General features: G+C 42.8%; 1 protein-coding gene across 2 annotated transcripts in view; it reads left to right on the top strand.

Moving 5' to 3' along the window:
* Nucleotides 1-20,662, top strand: part of LRP12 (LDL receptor related protein 12) — a 114,694-nt gene that overhangs the window by 46,751 nt on the left and 47,281 nt on the right. The window contains exon 2 of one of the 2 annotated variants that reach the window (XM_029062912.2): nucleotides 18,303-18,359. The exons of the other annotated variant lie outside the window; for it this stretch is intronic. Within the exon in view, the coding sequence (XP_028918745.1) occupies nucleotides 18,303-18,359 (57 nt within the window). The remainder of the gene's footprint in view (nucleotides 1-18,302; nucleotides 18,360-20,662) is intronic. 2 annotated transcript variants of the gene reach the window in all.

Genomic DNA, 20,662 nt, shown 5'->3' with positions numbered 1-20,662 from the left:
AATGAGGTGACCTAACTTTCTGCCCTCCCGCTGCCTGGATCAAACATGAATTTTTATTTTAAGGATTTCAGATGTGGTTTAGATGAATTGGCAGAAAGATCTGTTATCTTTAGGCACATCACCCTATCCTTAAAGATGTGTATCTGTATGTAGGAGGGTTGATATCAATCATCAGTCCATCGATGGTCGTAATTGAGTGCTTACTGTGTGCATGTATAAGGATATACGTGTAAGTACTGAGTCAAGAAGGGCAAGTATCTTATTGTTACTCCAGTTGTTCTTAAGCTCCCTTCCTAGAGGCAGTGCTAGGTAAACCTCTGGTATGATTTTTAACAACTCCCTCATGATGTCTGTTAACTATACTCTCCCAAGAGCTTAGTACAGTGCTCTGTATCGACCCCAGTGCTTAGTACAGTGTCTGGCACATAGTAAGTGCTCACGTAAAAAAACCAATTGGAAAAAAAAAAAAGCACAACAGGGCATCTGATTCCCAAATTTGTGCCCTTTCCACTGCTCCACTCTGGATTGTGATTCTGATTCATTTATTTATTCAATTGTATTTATTAAGTGCTTACTGTGTGCAGAGCACTGTGCTAAGTGCTTGGAAAGTACAATTCGGATCTCAGTTTACTCCAGAGTAATAGTGCTAAGTGATGTTTGATTTCCCATGGGAAGTTATAGAATTTGTACTAATGCCTTCCAAAGATCAAAACATTCACAAAAACAATATAAAATATTCTTAGTGTGATAAACATTATAGTTACCAGACCCGAATAGCAATACCAAGTGAATGTATTAATTTGTTACATTTTTGTTTACGTAGGTAAAATTATCTTTCACTTCTGTTCAGCAAACATTCAGTACAGTACCTCTCTCATTCAATTCACATCATTCAGTCACTAAATCCTGTCAGTTAGCGAGGCTCAGTGGAAAGAGCATGGGCTTGGGAGTCAGCGGTCATGGGTTCGAATTCCTGCTCTGCCACTTGTCAGCTGTGTGACTGTGGGCAAGTAACTTAACTTCTCTGTGCCTCTGTTACCTCATCTGTAAAATGGGACATGGGACAACCTGATTAGCCTGTATCTACCCCAGAGCTTAGAACAGTGCTCTGCACATAGTAAGCGCTTAACGAATACCAACATTATTATTATTATTATTATTATTATTATTACTACTAAAATCCAACTTTTCCTCTATCCAAGTGATCAGAGCACTTATTCTTTCCTGTCTTGATTAATCTATCAGCCTCCTGTCTCTCCCCACTCCAGTCCATGCTACACTCTGCTGCCCATATCATTTTTCTACAAAAACATTTGATACATGTTTCTCCACTCCTCAAGAATCTCCAGTTGATTGCCCATCTACCTCCTCATCAAACAGAAACTCCTCACCATGGGTTGCAAGCACTCAGTCACCATGTTCCCCTCCTACCTCACACTCCTGCTCTGCTTCTGCAGCCTAGCCTCCACACTTCGCTGGAGAAGCGAAGAGCAGCATGGCTCAGTGGAAAGAGCACGGGCTTTGGAGTCAGGGCTCATGAGTTCGAATCCCAGCTCTGCCACTTGTCGGCTGTGTGACTGTGGGCAAGTCACTTAACTTCTCTGTGCCTCAGTTCCCTCATCTGTAAAATGGGGATTAAGACTGTGAGCCCCACGTGGGACAACCTGATTCCCCTATGTCTACCCCAGCACTTAGAACAGTGCTTGGCACATAGTAAGCGCTTAACAAATACCAACATTATTATTATTATTATTACTTCGCTCCTCTGCTGCCAACCTACTCAGTGTACTTCAGTCTCATCTGTCTTGCTGCCAGCCTCTTGCCCACGTCCTGTCTCTGTCCTGGAATGCCCTCTCTCTTCATATCTGACAAATAATAACTCTAGCCACCTTTAAAGCCTATTGAAAGCATATCTCCTCCAAGAGACCTTTCTTGACTAAGCCCTCATTTCCTCTTCTCCCACTCCCTTTTGCATCCCTTTCATTTGGATTTGCTCTCTTTATTCACCCCTCCTTCAGCCCCATGGCACTTATATCCATATCTGTAATTTATTTATGTATAATAATGTCTCTCTCCCTCTAGACTGTAAGCTAACTGTGGTCAGGGAATGTGTCTGCCAACTCTGTTATATTGTTACTGTACTCTCCCAAGTGCCTAGCACAATGCTTTGCACATACTAAGCACTTAATAAATAGGATTGATTGATTGAACAATATCAGTGGAAAACAAAGCAACAATATATTACAGAATCAATAATTTAAGATAAAAGTAAACAAATCCTTTTTGGGAGAGAAGTCCTCCCTACTAACTGATTCCAGGTACAGTATGTGCCATTATCAAATACTAAATTGAAAAAAAGTTCTAGTCACCCTATTCAAGTCAATAAAACTACTTAAAACTTTGGTGAGAAGAGGAAGGGAAGTACTTAGGCTAAAGTAAACTTTGCAACGTTATCAAAGTGCACAGGTAAGCAGCATTAAAATTCAGTAGTCTTCATTGAAAAAGGGCTAAAAGAAGAGAAATTTAATGGTACTGGTTGTAGTGTGAATTGAGTAACCTTTGGGAATAGTTTTTCTTATTTAAATGTAATGCACTAAAGAGAGAAAAAGGCAGAGTTTGGACAATGAATAATTGGTTTCTTTTCTCTGCTCATTTTCTACTCAGATTAGAGCAATTTCATAAGGATCCCAGAGGAAGGCTTCAGGCTAGGACCCTCCTGGTATCTTCACCTGAGGGAAGCATAGTAACCATAACAACAGTATTTGTTAAACACTGACTCTGTGCCAAGCATTCTGTGCCAATGCTGGTGTAGATTCATGATGAACAGGTCAGACCCATTCCTTGTTCCACCCCGGGCTTCGAAGACTGCCTTATACCTCTTCATCTCCCAAGGTCTTCTCACTGCGCACTCCACGAATATGATTAAGATGATCTCAGGCAGAGAGCGTGTCTAGTGCAGTCAGGAGGCCCGGGTTTGACTCCCTGCGCTGCCACTGGCCTATTGTGTGATTCGGTTAAGTTACTTCATCTCCCCAGGCTTGTTTCCACATCTTTAAAATGGAGATAAAATAGACCGTGAACCATGTGTGGGACAGGAATTGTGGCCGATCTCTAATCTTCTATCTACATCAGCGCTTAGCACATAGTGAAAACATGATAAGAACTAGCATGCCAGAAATATTATGCGAAGCCAGATGAGTTCCTGCTGTAGCCACAGTTGCTTAAAAGATGTGGGCCCTGGAGCAGCAGAACCAATGAGAAGCAGCGTGGCTCAGTGGAAAGAGCACGGGCTTTAGAGTCAGAGGTCATGAGTTCGAATCCCAGCTCTGCCACTTGTCAGCTGTGTGACTGTGGGCAAGTCACTTCACTTCTCTGGGCCTCAGTTCCCTCATCTGTAAAATGGGGATTAAGACTGTGAGCCCCATGTGGGACAACCTGATTCCCCTATGTCTACCCCAGCACTTAGAACAGTGCTCTGCACATAGTAAGCACTTAACAAATACCAACATTATTATTATTATTATTATTGTATGTCATGATCTCCAGTAGTAACTGCTCACAACCTTCTTCACCTGTGCCAATCTCTCTCCTGCTTTGCAATTTTGCATTTCCCTGTTCCTCTAGGGCATCTTCAGGAGGGTGTCCTATTGGCACCTTAAGCTAAACAGGTCTAAAACTGAACTTTTCATCTTCCCTCCCAAACCCACATTTCTTTCTAACTTGCCTGACACTATTGACATTACCATCCATCGTCCCTGCCCCAGAAGCTTGTGTTTGTTTTTTAATGGCATTTAAGTGTTTACTTTGTATCAAGCACTGTACTAAGCGCTGGGGTAGATAAAACCTAATCAGGTTGGATACAGTCCATGTCCACATGTCCCACTTTGGTGTTCGCAGTCTTTATCCTGATATTACAGATAAGGTAGCTGAGTTAAATGACTTGCCCGAGGTCACACAGCAGACAAGTAGAGCTGGGATTAGAACCTCGGTCTTTCTGACTCCCAGGCCCATGCTGTATCCATTAGGCCACGCTGCTTCTCAAGCCTGTATTATTGGTATTGTCTTTGATTCCTTACTGTCTCTTAACCCCCATGTTCAGACTGTCACTAAATCCTATTGCTTCTTTCTCCAAAATATTTCTTGGATTCACCCAAATGGTCCCTACCCTAATAATTGTGGAATTTGTTAAGCGCTTAGTATGTGCCAGGCACCGTACTAAGCTCTGGAGTGGATATGAGCAAATGGGGTTGGACACAATCTTCAGATTTTCAGAGTCTGAGCCTCCTCACTCTGTTAGATTGTAAATTCCTCAGGGCAAGAATAGTCTATTATCGTACTGTCCTGACTGCCTATGATAGTGCTCTTCCCATATTCAGACTTCACACCTCTCTTCTTCGTTATCTGCTCTCTGCCTCTGATATTCCCCAGCCCTCAAGCAAACCTTCTCAACCCAAGTGACTTCACTTCTCTGGGCCTCAGTTACCTCATTTGTAAGGTGGGAATTAAGACAGAGCATTCCATGTGAGACAGGGACCATGTCCAACCTGATTGGTGTGTATCTGCCCCAACAGTATAGTGCCTAGCACATAATATGTGCTTAAGAGTCCTTTTTCAGAAAAAAGGATGTGAAGGAACATTGGCTTTGTACTTACAAAGGTCTGTAGAGACATCTTTTTCTTCAGCAGAAGTGAAGTGTACAAGTCCCCCACCACTGCCCTGGCTCAGGGTGTCACGAATTGGCAATGAACTCAGCTCTCCTCCCAAACGTCTGCTCCGTGTCCCCTGCCCCCAGACTTTCCCCCAGAATGTGTATCCTTCTGCTGCCAACTCCTAACCAGAGCCTCTATGGTATCCAGCTTTAAGACTGGCGAAATGGCAGGCTCTGGTCCCAGCAGACCCACACAGTCAGAGCTGATGCCTAGGATGCTGCCAAGTCTCATGTACTCCTCCATGTCTGGCTCCTGGCTTGCTCTCTCACTTTTCTCCCCAATTCCCCATCTCGCTCGGGCCCCAGCTCCCTCCGCCTCCCAACAGTTCTGTTTATATGTTTCTGCTACTCTTTAACCTCTTCATCCCATGACATTTTAACCCAACATCCCCCCAACCTGGCTGCCTAACTTAAAAAAAAAAATGTCCTTGCAGCTTAGATGTTCTTATTTCAGGGTACTGTGGAGAGGAAGAAAGAGAGAGAGGATCACTGAAAAATAAAATAAATATAGCCACTGCACATGCATAAAAACATCAAATGGGGTGGTGGAGATGCTTCACATGCCTCAGGCTATCTTTATACAATCTCTGGTTTGGGCACCATATCATTACTATTCCAAGCGACAGTCATCTTGAAAGGGCCAGAAGACATATCCCCACACCTGCAATTTGCCACTCTGAGGCAGGTGCTTACCTTGCCTATAGTTTGAAGCCAGTCCTGCTGATCCATTCCCTGGAAGAACTTCCTTTTCTTCAAATCCAGCGGACACTACTTTCCCCATATTCAAAGTCGTCTTCATTCATTCATTCAATCATTTATTTAGCGCTTACTCTGTGCAGAGCACTGTACTAAGTGCTTGGAAAGTACAGTTTATATCACATCCCTTCTAGGAGGCCTTCCCCAGTTAATTTCTGCTTTCTACCAGTGATGTTCCCAGAGGTCTTTCATTTCAGCTTCTCCTGAGAACTTGTGAATTCCCAACTTCTCTGAGAACTTACATACATATCCTACATATCCTGTTACTTTAGTACTAACTCATGTACATATATTTCCTTTTTTTTCATTCTTCAATATGTAACGTAAAGTAGAATGTGAACTACTTGGGAGCTCCATGCCAAATAACTGTATTGTACTCTCCCAAGGGCTTATGACACTGCTCTTTATATTGTAGGTGATCACTACATACCTTTCATTGACTGATTAAAACAAAAGGTGTAGTTTAGCCATACATAAAAGAACAATGTGCTTCTGAACAATTTGGTAATACTTAATGATGCGGTAGATCTGGAGAAGGTTCCAAAAAGAGCAATCAAGGCTTTTGGAAGGATAGAGTGACTTTAGTATTTGGTTAGATAGAAATGATGTGGATTAGAAAAAAGCTGCTAAAGAGATGTGATTGAAGTGTGCAGAATCACAAACGGTTTGCACATGGTGGTGGTGTTGACCAAATCGCATGACCTCTTTTCATCTTTTTTCTTCATTCTTCTCCTCACCTTCACCTCAGTCTCTCTCTTCCTCACCCCATCTATCTCTCCCTCCCTCACCCGCCTCCCTGGAACATAGCTGTCATAACACTTTTGAAGCAATCTTGTTGGAGATAATGTTTTATAACTTTATGGACCTTTTTTATTAATAACTGTACAATTAATGAAATTGGTAGTGGAAGTGACTGCCAGACTTTTCCCCAGCCAATGTAGGGTAATGTAAGTTTTTCCCCTTCATTTCAGAGTGTTCTTTGTTCTTTAAATTTTCATATTTCCCATGTAATTTTCTCTGAAAGGAAAAGGGACTGCAGTTCATGGAGGCAGCAAATATACTTGTCAAGGAATATCTAGTATTTATATAGCACTTTAGGCTTGCAGACTGCATTATGGACTCTTTAGCATTTTGCATTACATCTTTAAAAAAAATGCACAGGTCGAGCTATTCTGGATGTAAATCGCTCACTATATTTACAGTAGGAATAGCCACTGAAAGCTGACTACATTTTTAATTTTAAGAGTGCCGATGGTATGGAACTTAATCTCAAATGACTGTCTTCCAGAACAGGGTATAGACATAACCCCTGATACAGTAGGGTTAGGTTCCTGGAAAATGTGGTTGTATTGTGAATAACTGTATCAGTGGGGTATATTTTCCCATAGGTTTGCATGCTGGAAATTAGGATTAGGGCCAGAATCTGGGGAAAATTAATATGAAATGTCACAAAAATGTTGTTTAATCAAGATTAAAATAATCCAAAGCACAACATCACCTGATTAACTGAAGAAGGAGTTGTGATATATAGGAAGCCAAATAAGTAGCAGTTGGTTCTGCTAGTGGTCTTAGTGAATTTCAATTTTGGTGAAGAATATGTCCAATTTAGGTTGAATAACAGTTGTCTTTTCTTCATAAAGTATCTTTTAGCAGGTAAATTCCTGAGTACTTCTGCACATCTTTCAACTTTGCATCAGGATCTTTTCTTCAATCATTTTTATAACTTCATCCACTTTTTTTTGGAAAATGATGCAACATTTCTTCATCCCCAAATGTTAGTGGGGGTGGAGAAACCATAATTACTCCTTCATGCGATTTGAAGTCTACAGGCGTCTTCCCCTCCCATTTCCAAGCTCCGAGCGCCTTCCCACCACCACGCCACGCAAGCAAAAACTGTACTCCTCTTCTTCCTTTCTCTGCTCCCTCAGCCTCCCCCTCAAATGACATGCTTCCACACAGAGCAGTAATATAGCAACCCCGTACCCTCAAACAACAACGTAGTACCCCCAGGACAAAACATGCCCCAACATAGAAGTCCATAAAATCTCATTTGCTGGATTTTGATTCCCCCTCCCTCTCTTCTCAGTCTTCTGTTGATCCCTTAGAAGTTTCATCTTGCCCATGACTTCAGTGCCCCTTTCTCAGTGAATAACTTCCAAATCTACCTCACTAATCTGAACCTCTCTCACCATCTCACCATTTCCTCATCCCTCCAAAACATCTCTACATGGGGGTCCTCCTGGCACATGAATCAATCAATCACATTTATTGAGTGCTTACTGTGTGCAGCGCACTGTACCCAGTGTTTGGGGTAGTAAAATAATATAGCAGACACTTTCCCCGCCCACCATGAGATTACAGACTAGAGGGGAAGACAGACATTAATATAAATAAATAAATTTTAAGTTCAGCTGTGGGGCTGAGTCGGGGGTGGCATGGGTGAGTAATGGGAGCAAATCAGGGTGATGCAGAAGGGAGTGGGAGAAGAGGAAGTGAGGGCTTAGTCAGGGAATGCCTCTTGGAGGAGCCTTCAGTAAGACTTCAGTGAGGCGGGGAGTCTGTCGGATATAGATGGTGAGGGCGTTGGAGGCCAAAGGCAGGATGTGGGAAAGGTTGAGGTGAGATAGAAGAGATCGAGGTACAGTGAGTAGGTTGGTATTAGAAGAGTGAAATGTGCCTGCTGGGTTGTAGAAACACAGTAGTGAGGTGAGGTAAGAGGGGGCAACATCAAGTTCATCATGTCCAGTCCCGATCACCTTATCTTCCCTCCCAAATCCTCTCCTTCATTGAAGTTTCCCACCAGAGGTGACATCTTCCCTCCCTCCCTCTCTCATTTCCCTATCCCTGTTATTCTCCCTAGCGCCTTCTCTTTCAACCTCCATGGGCAGTCGTCAAATTCTATCCATTCTTCCTCCACCGCATTTCCAGGATATGCCCCTTCCGTCTCCCTCCAAACCATCACCATCCTAGTCCAGGCACTAGTCATATCCTGGCATGACCTGCCAACCTCCAGACTTTCCCATCTCCCCTCCGGACTAAGCTTCCCTGAACATTTTTCTAAAGCTTAGTGCTATGGAAGCCTTCCTGCTCCCCCCAAACCTCCAATGGTTGCCAGTTCCTCTTTTGAAGCAGCAAAAACCCCTGACTATCAGTCAGTCAGTGGTATTTACTGAACCTGTACTATGTGCAGAGCACTGTGCTGACTGGTAGGGAGAGTACAGTACAACACAACAAAATTAACAGACACGTTCCCAGCCCGTAACAAGCTGACAGTCTAGAGGACTAGTGTAAGCTTCAGGTGGGCAGGGATTACATCTACCCACTCTGTAGTGTTCTCTCCCAAATGCTTAGCGCAGTGCTTTGCACACTGTAAGAGAAACTTAGAGAAACAGTGTGGCTCCATGGAAAGAGCATGGGCTTGGGAGTCAGAGGTCGTGGGTTCTAATCTCGACTCCATCACTCCTCTGCTCTGTGACCTTGGTAAGTCACTTAACTTCTCTGTGCTTCAGTTACCTCATCTGTAAAATGGGGATTGACTGTGAGCCTCAGGTGGGACTATGGGGATTACTTTGTATCTACCCCAGAGCTTAGAATAGTGCTTGGCACATAGAAAGCGCTAGACTGTAAGCCCGTCAAACGGCAGGGACTGTCTCTATCTGTTGCCGACTTGTTCTTGGCACATAGTAAGCGCTTAACATTATTATTATTAAGCACTCATTAGATGCCATTAATTGATTTAAGGCCACTAGATCAGCTCTCTCCTTTTTATTTACTCTATTCTGCTGCCATACTGCAGCCCATACACTTTTTTTCTCAAATCAACCTATTCACTCTGCCCCAAGCTCGTCTCTCCACCACTGTCGACCGCTAGCTGATACTGTCGTCCACCTACCTGGACCTCTGTCTCCCTTTGCATCTGCCATATCAATTTTTCTCCCCATCTCCAAAGACCTTCTGAAATGCCATCTCACATCTCCAGAATAATAATAATAATAATGGTATTTAAGCACGTACTGTGTGCCAGACACTGTACTAAGTGCTGGGGTGAAGCACATCGGGTTGGACACAGTCCCCGTCCCATGTGGGGCTCACAGTCTCAATCCCCATTTATGGATGAGATAACTGAGACCTAGTGAAGGGACTTGCCCAAGATCACACAGCAGACAAGTGGTGGAGCTGGGATTGAAACCCATGACCTGCTGATTCCCAGGCCCATGCTCTATCCACTACCCCATGCTGAGAAGGACTTCCCCGACTAACTTTGAATCTCCCCAATTCATATTCTCTCAATATATGTTGAACCTGACTAGACTGTTTCTACCCCAGTGCTTAGAACAGTGCTTGACATATAGTAAGTGCTTAACAAATACCATCATCATTGTCATCACCATCAACCCACCGTAGCACCTGGGTGTTCACATGGCCCCTTATGTACATATCTTTATGATCTATTACTACCTTCTAGTCATATTTTATTTTAGTGTCTGTCTCTCCCTCCCACCACCCCCAGATTGTAAGGTACTAGAAGGCAGGAATCGTATTTACTCTGTCGTTCTCTCCCAAGCACTTAGGACAGTGCTCTGCTTGAAGTAGACATTCTCATTAAGTACTATTGATTCATGATGCATTGTATCATCAGTTTATTGAGGTCTTCATTGAACTGATTCCTCTAAATTAGATGCAATTAATTCCTTGAAAGCTGCATCATTCCTTACTAATTAAGTTGCCTTTCCAATTCAATAATGGATGTGGTTATCTATCTCATCATTATCTCACATATGGTGGGCTCAGCTTCCTCCTAGGTTCCCACTTGGTTGATTTGTTTCTTTCATCCCAAGTAGGGAGACGACAAGAAGGAGCGTGGTCTTATGGGTACAGTACGGGCTTGGGAATCAGAAGGACCTGGATTCTAATCCTGTCTCTACCACTTCTCTTCTGTGTGACCTTGGGCAAGTCACTTCACTTCTCTGTGCCCCAGTTACCTGTAAAATGCTTGTTCGGTGCCTGGGACACAGTAAGCATTTAACAAATACCACAGTGATTATCATTAAGAAGGGATTTTCTTACCATGGCCAGAATTATATGGCATTTGGGCTTCTGAGTGGAATAAGGCTTCAAACAACATAGGTTGTATTTCTGGGGTAGCTGTGTCATCTGGGGTAATGAAGCAAGCAAAACTGGCTCTGTCCCAAGGTTGTATGTATCGTTGGAGTTGGAGGGGTGGGGTGGGGGTGGGGGTGTAATCTGTTCTGTTGATTTCTGGGCTTTTGGAATTTCTGTTTTCATAATTATTATTATTATTATTATTAGTGGGAAGCAGCATGATCTAGTGGGAAGATAATGGGCCTGGGTACCAGAAAACTGGGTTCTCGTCCCAGCTCTGCCACTTTCCATCTGTATGACCTTGGGCAAGTCACTTCACTTCTGTGCCTCAGTTTCTTCATCTGTAAAATTAAATGATTAAATTCCTGCTCTCCCTCCCAGTTAGCCTCTGAGCCCTATGTGGGACAGGGATTATACCCAGCCTGATTAACTTGTATCTACCCTAGTTCTTAAGACAGTACTTGATATATAGCAGGTGCTCAACATTTCCATAGGGTGACTAGTGTGCAGTTTATTCATAGCTGAGACTGATAGAGTACTGGAAACTCTCCAGGTGCGACCCTGAGAGGAGATAGACCCCTTAGTTTGCCCTTGCACTTTTGGATCTCTATTTTCAAGATGTTTTCCCCTCCTGCCTTACAACTAAATTACTGTTCACTTCAGCATCATTTAGGTTCTTTAAATGACTCCTCATAAAAGATGTTTACAAACTGAATTTCTTGGGTGAACAGGAATGCTGGCTATTTATGAAAAGAGCAGTCCAGTATTTGGAACATTTTAAGCTTTCAGTCAGCTATCCTAGCATTTTACCAACTAGCTTCAAACATTTCTCAGGTTTTGCTGGAACAAAAATTGTGATTCCCTCAAAATTTGGTCGTTATTCTTTCAAGTAAAGTTAATAATGAGGAATTAGCAGAAACCAATTAAATAGCCATAAAATATTTAAAATACTCTGGTTGTCCCACTCTTTTCTGTGCTGCTGTACAGATGTATCCTGGGAGACCAAAACATTAACCTAGGGTCATACCTCATACCCTAGTTCTAAGGATTTCAGAACTTTCATCTGTGGGAAGTCCTTACCCAAATGGTAACAATAATAATAATCATAATTATGCTACTTGTTAAGAGCTTACTGTGTGCCAGGCACTCTCTTAAGCACTGCAGTAGATACAGGCTAATCAGGTTTGGACACAGTGCCTGTCCCACATGAGGTTTACAGTCTTAATCTCCATTTTACAAATGAGATAACTGAAGCCCAGAGAAGTGAAGTGATTTGCCCAAGGTCACACAGCAGAGAAGTGGCTGAGCTGGGATTAGAACCCAGGTCCTTCTGACTCCCAGACTCGTGATCTTCCCTCTAGGCCATGGTGCTTCCCATAGAGCATGCTGTCTCCCATGGGTACCCAAAGCACCTCATCTATTTTAGACTGCAAACTCATTCTGAAGTGTAAATTTGTTATCGGCTGGTAATATGTTGGCCAACTCTGTTGTATTGTACTCTCCCAAGTACTTAGTACAGTGGTCTGCACATTGTAAACACTCAGTAAATACTATTTTGGATTGATTGATCTGTTCTTATCTCCCCACTTCCCAAAGTCTCCCAGCAAAAAGGTTATTGTTCATCTCCTCCTTGATGATATATCAAATCTGTTCTTAAGGGAAGTTAAGGAGGAAGAATAGATAAGTAAAAGAGTCCAGCTAACTCTGTCCATATCGACTGAGATTTTTTGTTCCCACAATAAATAGCTTTTCAGAGTTCTTCAGCTCCTGTTCCCACAAGTCTAGAAACTCCCTCATGATTTTCAGTTTGAGAAACATTCCTCTAAATGTATTCCCACTGGAGCTATTTAGAATGTTTCTGGTTGCATTTAGACACCTCTATATGTATTTATAAAGTCAATCTTTATTCATTTGTTTTATGCTAATGGATTGAATTGCAATTTACTGCTCAGAATTGCTAGTGGGCCCTGATTGCTTTTTCATTAGATTCTTCTTCTCAGTGAAGTTTTGGTGCTTAGGAGTGTCACTTTTCAATTTCATTGCCCCCCACCCCCTTTTTTCTTTTAACTCCTAATACCAAGTCCTCTACTGGGGGCAGGATCGATGAACATATATTTATGGAATGCCACGTAATGCCCACAGAAATATGTATAGCCTTAGAAGAAAGTGACAAGAAGTGGATTTTTTTTATAAATTTGTTTATAAGTGAATATAACTTTGTGTATAAGTGAATATAAGCATGTAAATGTGCCCCTTTGCCACCAACAAACACACACACATACACACACACACACAGAGTTAATCCAGGTTCAAAAGGATGAGTTATGAGCAGATAATATGTTCAAAAGGATGAGCAGAGTTAGAAAAGCAATTTCTAAACTAGTGATCCTAAATGTTCAGATGTTTTCAATTTTGGAACAGTTAGAGCCCATCTCCTTTTTCTAGAAGAAAAACAAGTGGCTGGGGAAGAAGAGTTGCAAATTCTTACAATAATAATAGTAACGATAGTATATGTTAAACACCTACTATGTACCAGTCATCATACTAAGTGTAGGGGTGGATACAAGCAAATCAGGTTGGACATGGTCCCTGTCCTGCGTAGGGTTCATAATCTTAATCCCCATTTTATAGATGAGGTAACTGAGGCACAGAGAAATCAAGTAACTTGACCTAGGCCACAGACAAATGGCAGAGCCAGGATTAGAACCCATGATCTCCTGACTCCCAGGCCCATGCTCTATCCACTAGACCATGCTGCTTCTATTTTAAATGACAAACATTAAAAGCCTATCATATTCTTTAACCGTGGCAGTTTTGGTTTTTTGCCACGTATTATGCTAAGTGCAGGGCAGGTATAATATAATTAGATTAGACATTGCACTTGTTCCACATTGAGCTCACAGTATAGGAGGTAGGGAGAGCAGGTATTCTATCTCTTTTTTTAATAGGTGAGGAAACTGAGGCACAGAGAGGTTAAGTGATTTGCCCAAGTTCACAGGGCAGACCAGAGGCAGAGCTGCTGCTAAAACTTGGGCCTCTAACTCACAGACCCATGCTCCCTCCAATAGGCCACACTGACACTGCTGCAGCATATAACCTAGTCTTTGACTCTGAGATTTCCCAAGGATCCTACAGTTAAGTAATTGGAAGATTTCTAACTGAACCAGCGACCCTGGTCTACCAGTATGGCCTAGTGGAAAGAACATGTACCTGTGAGTCAGAGGACCTGGTTTCTGTTTCCCCCTCTGCCACTTATCTGCTGTGTGACCTTGGGCAATTTCCTTAACTTCTCTGTGCCTGTTACCTCATCTGTAAAATGGAGAGTATATGGACTGTGCCTAACCTGATGATCTTGTATCTGCCCCAGCACTTAACACAGGGCTTGACACATTGTAAGTGCTTAACAAATGTTATTATTATTGTATCCCACCAAACCAAATGAGAGATGAATAAGGTCACTGTGCAGGATCTCTGCCGTTGGGTTTTGTAAGCCTTAGTGATTGTAACCACCAAGTGCTTCTTCACCTAGCCGATTGGCACTAGAGGCAATGAGATGGCTAGTGGGTGGGTATTTGGCAATTGAAAATAACCAGCTGGACAGGTATGTAACTCCTCATTATCTCTAGGACATAGCTCACTGCTCTGAGTTAGTTGAAACAGTACAAGATTTGATATTATAGAGCAAAAATCTGAGACAGCAAGGACTGTTATTCACTTGCAGAAGTCCAACATCGGATATTGAGTCTTCTGTTGTTCTCATTTTAATGCGACTCTCTCACCTTGGGAGTTCAGTGCTGCAGGGAGCCAGTTTCTACTAGTGCTAGTAGAAGTGCTAGTTTTTGAATGCTACTGCCATCTTCAATTTTAAGAACCCAAAGTTTAAGAAAAAGCCTATGTAACATTCCTATAATTGCAGTGAGAAATGAAACCTACCCTGTTGATATAATGTATCTTGCTCTGCCAAGTGGAATCAGTGTAATTTTTGATCCTAGTTCTACCTGAGGAAATAGTCATTCTCCAGCAGGATACCCAAGCTTCCCTAGTTGTCTTTTTCCCTCCTCCTGTTTCTACTCCTTCTCTCATTTCTGTCACTCTCAGTATTCCTGCCCCAAGAGTCGACTATACCCCTCTACCCCTCTAGACTGTAAGCTCGTTGTGGGCAGGGAATGTTTCTGTTTATTGTTGTATTGTACTCTCCCAAGCACTCGATACAGTGCTCAGCACACAGTAAGCAATCCATAAACCTGATTAAATGAACGAATGAACTGTCTTCTCTCTCCACAGGGAATGTTTTGCTGCCCTTCCCTCTCCCAGCTATCCTTGTGGCCCCACGTCAGGCTGTAGCCAAATTGTTTACTCAGTGCTATCCTACTCTTACTAATTCTTTCCTTTCCCCTATGTCCTGCTCCTCTGTTCTCTTTCCGTTGCTATATACCCAGCCATTTCTGCTTGGGAACTATCTCGTAGCCAATTAAAGCTGCCTAAAGGAGGAAGCTTCTATTTCATATGTAGAGATGGTTGCTTCCTCATTGCAAACTTGTTGCTTATGTTTTAGCAGGAAAAGGTACATAAGACTAATTTAGTCTTTTTGTTTTCGTTGAAAACTTTAAAAAGTAAAAACATCACTACCTAAAACAATTTCTTCTATTTCTCTACCGTAGCAGTACGGGCTAACTGGAAGACCAGGGCATAAGAGGTGGAGGACCTAGGTTATAGTTCCAGTACTGCTTCCGCTTTGCTATGTGACCTTGGACATGTCCCCTAACTTTACTGGGTTTCGGTGTCTTTCTCTGAGGAATGGGAATTAATGAGAGACCTGAGGTGGTATAAGAGATTAAAATTCATTGGTTAGAAATATTAACCTAAGTAGATAAAGGATCACACAAGCACCTCAATTGAGTCACCCCCCGACAACCCCTGCACAAACTTTTTTTTTAATGGTATTTATTAAGCACTTCCTATGTTCATTTAATTGTATTTATTGAGAGCTTACTGTGTACAGAGTACTGTATTAATCACTTGGAAAGTCCAGTTCAGCAATAAAGAGAGAAAATCCCTGCCCACACCTGGCTTATAGTCTAAAATGGGGTAATAATTATAGTAATAATGATATTTGTTATGTGCTTACTGTGTACCAGGCACTATATTAAGCTCTGGGGTGGATGCAAGCAAATTGGTTGGACATAGTCCCTGTCCCACATGGGGCTCACAGTCTCCATCCTCATTTTACAGATGAGAAAACTGAGACACAGAGAAGTGAAGTCACTTGCCCAGGGTCACACAGTGTCAGAGCTGGGATTAGAGCCCATGACCTTCTGACTGCTAGTCCCGAGCTCTATCCACTACGCCATGTTGCCCAGCGCCCTTTTCTGTGCTAGGGTTGGTACTAGCTAATCAGGTTAGTCACAGGCCCAGACCCACCTGGGGCTCCCACTCTTAATCCCCATTTTACAGATGAGGTAAAGAGGTAACTGAGTCACAGAGAAGAAAAGTGACTTGCTCAAGGTCACACAGAGAAGCAGTGGAACTGGGATTAGAACCCAGGTCTTCTGACTCTCAGGCCCATGCTGTTTCCACTAGGCCACACTGCTTCCCTGTAGCTATCATTTAGTCAGATATAGCCATTATAGCTGTCCTTTGACCACCACGGGGCAAGCCAATTACAGCAGTTAGTCATGACTCCACCAATTACTAACCTCCTGAGTTCCCTGTCCTACCTTGCACCAGTCCCTTTGTGGACGTCCCCTGTCATAGTGGGTAGGTAAGCACTTTGTACAGTGCTTTGCACACTGTAAGCACCCCATAAATATGATTGAATGAATGGCGAGCCCATCAGCCGGTGTCCTCTGTGCTGCTGTTTCACGGGACCCCCAGGTCAGCCCGAATCCTTATAGCCTCTTATTGAACGCAGAAGCGACTCTACCCGCGCCCCCTCCCCCCCCCCGCCACTTCAAAGCCTTATCAAAGGCACACCTCCTCCAAGAGGCCTTCCCTGACTAGCCTTCCTTTCCTCTTGTCCCACTCTCTCTGCGTTGCCCTGACTTGAGCCCTTTATTCATCCCCCCACCCAGCTCCACAGCACTTATGTACATAGCTACAGGTCATTTCATTATGTTAATACCTGTCTCACCCTCTAGACTCTAAGCTTGTTGTGGGCAGGATTGCGTGTGTTATACTGTTATACTCCCCCAAGCGCTTAGTACAGGGCCCTGCACACAGTAAGTGCTCAATAAATATGATTGACTGTGCCCTGCCACGTCCTCATCTCATGGTTGTCCACACCCCAGGGCGACCTGGAGCTCTTGTCCTCTCAACCTGTACACCTGCCACCTCACGGATCAAGCAATCCAAGGGCTCATGCTTCCTGTCACAAGGTCCTGAATTTCTCTCTTCGGGACCCTCGTGAAAATGGGGCAGATGGTCACACTGCTTGAGAGCTAGGTCATGTATAGGAGGGGAGAGTAGGAAGGGATGTTTCCTATGCCCTCCTAAACTAGCTTAAGTCAGTTTCTTGCTGGCTTCAACAAAATAAGGAGCTATTCAAAAGCTTCTAGAAACATGGCTTGATTCTTAGATGCAAGGAAATTCCACAAGCTACTCAAACACAAAGCGGACTTCCTGGGCCCGTATGAACAGTGGACCATCAGAATCTTCCGAGTTTCATCGTGGGACAATGTGGTCTTATGTCTAGCTACTTTGGGTGGCATTTGGCATTGAAGATGCAGCGTGGCTTAGAAAGAGCATGGGCCTGGGACCTGGGTTTTAATCCCGTCTCCACCACTAGTCTACTGTGTGGTCTTGGGCAAGTCACTTTTCTTCCTTTGTTCCTCAGTTCCTTCATCTGTGAAATGGGGATTCAGTGCCTGTCCTCCCTGCTATTTAGACTGTGAACTCCTCATGGTACCTGACTAGCTTGGATCTACTCCAGCAGTTAGTACAGTGCTTGACGTATAATCAGCATTTAACAAATGTCCCAATTATTATTATTTGCCTACAGTTCCCAGCTCCTGATTCCCAAATCACTTTAAAAATAGTGATGGAAGCTTGTGCACCCACCCATTTTTCCTCCTTTCCTCTGCAAGGAGCAAGTGAAAGGTGCATATGTGCTCCCATTGCTAGTTTTTAGTTTTTTTAATGGTATTTAAGTACTTACAATGTGTCAGGTATTGTACAAAGCACTGGGATAGATAGAAGCTAATCTGTTTGAACACTGAAGCCGAAAGAAGTGAAATGATTTGCCCAAGGTTAGAGAGCAGCCAAGGGGTGGAGCAGGATTAGAACCCAGGTCCTTCTGACTCTCAGGCCCATGCTCCATCCACTAGGCCACGTGGCTTCTCTCTCCGTGGCTCTGCTCGCTGTGAGTCGGGAGCTGGGAAAAAACAGAAAAGCCAGGGAAAGGAATTCACGGATCTACAAGAGAAAAGAGAAGCCCAAAACAGTCTGTTGATAAGCTGGAGATCATGGATAGTTGGCAGGAACCTTTGCCGAGGTGTAAAACTCCTTGATATTTAGCAAGACTTGACATACTTAGAAGTCTCAAACATTAACATACCTTTCAGGAATATTTTGTGTGTAGTATTGCATTCTAGTGGCAACTCTGAGGCTTATAATTTGAAGTATTTCATATTAATCATAGTAGTTTGGCTTTGTTTTCAGTTTGGTAGAGAAAAGAATCTAAGAAATTCTTTACAAATTTCATCTTGGAAATTAGTTTATTCATTATGTTTAATTTTAGGAAATGGTGCTCTTGCAGAACGTACGGAAAATGTGCATATTTCAGGAGTGTCAACTGGTAAGTCATTTTTTGTAATGTTTAAATTTCATGCATGACTTATATGGTAAATATTGAAAACCACCTGGTATCTTATGAAGTGATATTTGGCTATAAAAATTATTACTGCCTTTTGCAGCATGTAATAAGGAATGAAGCAACTGAAACATGGAAAAAATTCTCATAAGATAAAATTGATACCCGCATGCTCATGAACAGATTATGCTTTTCCAAACGGGCTGCTTAATTATTTTTCCATGCAAACATTGAACTAAGGGGAAAAAAAGTAGTTTAAGTTTGAATTGCTATTTTCTCTCCACAGAAAAGTTACAGAAAATGAAATTTGTTGAAATGTCATTTTGCATCATGCTGTCAGCAAAAAGTTGAAATTAAACATTTTGCTTAATTTAGATGTAGTATAACCTAGATATTACAGTTTTCCTGAATTAAAAAAAAATAATTGTTGCCCTCACAAAACTGAGAAATTAGTCCAAAATAAGTGATCGGGACACCTAAATTTTAGTGCCAGTGTGAGCCGATAACCAGAAGCCCCTACTGTTCACATTTTATGTTATTATCTGAGGCACGGGCCGCCCCCCATTTGGTAATCGGGCATCCTGAGGAGTTACTTGCATTGTAATGAACTTAGTCAGTTGAGAAGTTGTGCATTTCCCCATGTCAGTACACACACACCCTGGTTTTTTCCTAGTTTCCAGTTAAGGCTGTCTTTAACACCAAGCACCATCTAGGTTTTCTTGCTGTTTCAGTTTTCACAAGGAGTCGATTTCAGCTTTACAACACTAACCCCCTTGGTGCTTTTACCTGTTGGAAGCCCCACGACGGACTGGTCCATGACTCATTCTACCTGTGTCTGCTTTCCTGGCATTTAGTACAGTGCTCTGAGCACAGCAGGAGCTTCATAAATATTAATACCACTGCTACCTCTGGGAGGTGGGCAGAGGGGTGAAAGCTTGGGTGCCTCGGGGAAGTGGGGAAACAAAGCCATGATTCAGGAGTGGAGGAGAGTGTAAAGAGGAAAGATGGGACAGAGTGGGAGAGGCAAGGGCACAGGGAGTAAGGAGAGATTATTCGATTCCTAAACAGAGTCACCCGGGAGGGTCGCTGAAAAAAAAAAGTTGGCAACGCTGTCATGGAACACCTTGGACTCAATATAGGTATGTTAAAGTGCTCAAATTGGGGATCCAAACTTGGTTCAGAGTTCAGTTTTCCATTTCTCATGTTTTTCATATATGAGAAAAACAATCCCATTGTACATTTCGACATAATTAGTTCTTGAAAATGGCATCTTGTGAATCTGCAGGTTGCCTGTGGCCAAGATCGTACCTAGATTCGGTAATCTGTTCACTTGGAAACATTTTCCATTTCATTTACAACACCCAGGTTATGCCATACTCTAACCTATGCCTGGCACTTCCTAATAAATACCTTAAAAATTATGATGTGCCAAGCACTGTGTAGAGGGCTGGGGAAGAAACAGGATGAGATCAGACTCGGTTCCTGCCCTATATAGGGTTCACAGTCTTAAGAGGGAGAGGAAGCTGATATTCTGTGTATGGGTGTCTGCTGTCCATGAAAGTGAGTAGGTTGAGTCCTAAATAATACCATAATGTCTAGGAACTAGTTAAAATCACTAAACACATTTGCATCATGGGTTTCCGGAGACAAAAAGCCAGTGTGTAAATCGTCTGTCACCTAACAATGCTGCTGTGTATTCCGGTTGTAACTGCATATTCATTTAAGTTAAGAAAAAAAAACTGCAGGGAGTGAGACCTTGTCTTTTCCTGTTATTTTCTGATCTATTGAGCATTTCTCTGCAGAAGCACAGTAAATATTTTTTGAAAAAACCAAAGGTCACTTTATTTTTAAAAACATCATTATATAAAAGCTGTTAAATTGCATCCCTGGAGCTCATTACAGTACCACTGATGATTTGATGTTTAATGGTTTTCCTTTCTTCCTTTTTCCCCTCTCTACCTCTCCCTCCGTTTGAAAGCACTCTTAGATTGTAAGGCCCCTGAAGGACAAGGACCAGGTCTAATTGTCTCTTGTGTAGTCTCTTCCAGTGCTTAAGACAGTGCTCTGCACAGACTAAGCTTAAAACATTTTACAGAGGAGACACCTGAGGCCCAGAGAAGTGAAATGACTTGCCCAAGGTCCCACAAAGACAAGTGGCAGAGCCAGAAGTAGAACCCAGGTCCTTCCGACTCCCAGGCCCGTGTTCTATCCATTAGACCACGCTGCTTCTCAGGGTGGGTGAGCCTGAGCTCTGCAGGGTTTCCTTCTCACTGGCCACCATCTCATCA

The sequence above is a fragment of the Ornithorhynchus anatinus genome, chromosome 4 (assembly GCF_004115215.2).
Source record: "Ornithorhynchus anatinus isolate Pmale09 chromosome 4, mOrnAna1.pri.v4, whole genome shotgun sequence".
Lineage (NCBI taxonomy): Eukaryota > Metazoa > Chordata > Mammalia > Monotremata > Ornithorhynchidae > Ornithorhynchus > Ornithorhynchus anatinus.
The sequence above is the reverse complement of the archived record's forward strand: the minus strand, read 5'-3'. Positions and strand labels throughout refer to the sequence as shown.